At 48.4% G+C, this 2539-nt stretch overlaps 1 protein-coding gene across 1 annotated transcript; it reads left to right on the top strand.

Annotated features, from left to right (window-relative positions):
- The first annotated feature begins 492 nt into the window (after positions 1 to 492).
- LOC123117013 (GDSL esterase/lipase At4g10955-like) lies at positions 493 to 1540 on the top strand. Its single transcript, XM_044537869.1, has one exon. The coding sequence runs from the start codon at positions 720 to 722 to the stop codon at positions 1392 to 1394; it is 675 nt and encodes a 224-aa protein (XP_044393804.1). The 5' UTR covers positions 493 to 719; the 3' UTR covers positions 1395 to 1540.
- Positions 1541 to 2539: the final 999 nt, after the last annotated feature.

A 2539-nucleotide genomic window follows, 5' to 3' on the forward strand; every position in this document is an offset into this window, starting at 1 on the left:
AATTAATTTCATTGCACCATAATTTTGTTTGTATGTAATTTTTGTAAATGTATAAAGTAGATTTATAATTTGCAAATTAATTCAAGTCATTTTAGTCTTAATTATATGAAAGTGAAGGAGGAAAGTTAGAAAATTGTACCTTAGATGACTTCCCTCCTTAATGTTAGAGGATCCACTTCCGTGAATGACTGGGTCAGTTAGGAGTTCAGTTGCTACCTTCTCCCCCCCCCCCCCCCGGAAGAATAACCAGTGGACTCATTCTGAGAAACCATCATTAATTAGCTCCATCAGCTACATCTAAACTTGTCAATGGAGTACTAGTATATAAGTAAGTTCTCATGGCAAGTTAAGCACAAGCAAAACACTGGAAGCTCAGTACTACTAGTAACTATTGTAGTGCCACGGAAAAAAGAAACAAGCTCATCAGGACTGTTAACAACGGTCGAGGATCGGTAGCTAGCTTCTGCGTCTACTACACCTCTAGCTAGCTAGGTGGATCAAGGTTCAAGGGCATCATACTGATTACTGATCGATGGGGATGGATTCAGCGACCGCCGACCGCTTCGACGCCAGTGAGCTGGAGCATATCACGGGAGCCGGTTCTTCTGCAGCGATGATTGACTGGTATGTTTATATGCGTCCGACTCATGTATGTAGATTCTATCTGCGGCAGCGCTATATAGGCACATTCCACAGCATATGTAGGCTGATTTCTCTATATGAATCAATGTCACAGGGACAACGAGGAGCACCGCCGCTGCATCGCCGCCTGCCTCGTCAAAGGCACTTACGTCCTTGAGAGCGACAGAGCTATGGGCAGGACCGGGACGGCGGCGCTCGCGCCGGCATGGTGGGAGAGCTTTCACTTCCGTCTCAAGGAGGAACTCGTGGATGACGTGCTGGGCGCCGACTCCATATTCGGTGCCGTCCTCGACTCCATATTCGGTGCCGTCTTCGAGTTGGAGTACGTGCCCGCACACTCATCCGCTCCTCGGTATGTTGTCGCCTTCAGGGGCACCATGCCGGATAACCCCTGCTGGACGGTGGTGATTCGAGACTACTACCATAACTTGAAAGTACTGACCAACAAACTGAAAAAACGCACGCGCTGCCAGCTACCGTGCAGGGTGGTCGACGAACTTATGAGGGAGGAGGACCAAGCAAGCCAAGGCCAAGACGGCTGCATCTGGCTCGCCGGGCACTCTCTCGGAGCGTCTGTGGCGCTGGTCGTGGGACGGTACATGATGGAGCAGAAGAAGCCGTTCAACCTCCCGACCTTCCTCTTCAATCCACCGCACGTGGCATTTATAACGTCGATCAACTTCCTGAACCTGGATCCGGTGGCCAAGAGGCGCCTGCACTTGGCGAGTGTTGGGCTAAGTCCCTCCACATGAAGGTGTGTTGGCAGCCCAACATCAGCCCACACAAGTCCAACACATATAAACCGTTGATCTGTTCTGCATCCAACGGTTGTGAGTGTTTCCTGGTGAAGGGAGCAAGGAGAAAACCCTAGCCACTCCACCCCTTGCTGGTGGTGGCTGCCATTCGTGAGAGTGAGAGAGAGAGCACACAAGAGAAAACACAACCTGATAGAGAGGAAGAAGAAGAAGCAGAGGTTTTGTCCAGATTTGCTGCATCTGACTAGTCAGTGTTCAAGCTGGTGATTGGAGGCTCAAACGTGCTTGGATCGACCCCAAACTTGGTGAGCTCGTTCCTTATTTTGAGTACTTCGATCTGGTTAGCTGGTTTGAGGATTGGGTCAGTGGAGCATCAGATTTGAGAGTGGTTTTGTCAGCTCTGACTGCTGCAGTTTCAGAACAGAGTAGTTTTAGGAGACGAACAGTTTGGGTAGGCAAACGATGTCCGATTGAGATGAATTTTGGAGGGGATCTCAAGAACTCGTGTGTCTACTTATCTGCCAAATTTGGCGCTGTTTGGTTCAGCGGTTTAAGAGCAGTTTGCAAAACACTGAAGGGTACAGAAGCTGTGTAAACTCTGCTTTGCTGAAATCTTGCCTCTTGTGACTGTTGTTGCTGTTGCCGGTTGGCAACGTGGAGAGTGTGTTGTAAATCTCTCTAGAGGTTCTAGAGAAGACTTTGTACTCATCATTCTCATAGTGAAGTTGTGTGGACCGGTCGGTCCACAGCCGTGGTTTTTTACTCCTCAAGTTGAGGAGGTTTTTTCACGTTAAATCTTGTGTCACTTGTGCATGTTGTTTGTGTTATTCCGCTGCTTACTTGTTGCTTGAAGCTGTCCTCAAAGTTCATCACAAGGAGAGGGGGCTGTGTAGTGTGCATATTTGCCGTGTTGGTGAATTTGTGCAGCGCATTGTTGTTGTCCAGCCCCAACAAAGTGGTATCAGAGCCTTGGTTTGCTTGTGCAAATTGCTGAGTTTCTTGTGGTGAAAGATGGAAGTGAATACCAGCAGGATGATATCTTTGAATGGTACAAATTATCAAGCATGGAAGGGCAAGATGGAGGACTTATTGTATGTGAAAGAATACTGGAAGCCAGTGTTCTCCACTGAGATGCCGGAGGG

This window comes from Triticum aestivum, chromosome 5B (genome assembly GCF_018294505.1).
Source record: "Triticum aestivum cultivar Chinese Spring chromosome 5B, IWGSC CS RefSeq v2.1, whole genome shotgun sequence".
Classification (NCBI taxonomy): Eukaryota; Viridiplantae; Streptophyta; class Magnoliopsida; order Poales; family Poaceae; genus Triticum; species Triticum aestivum.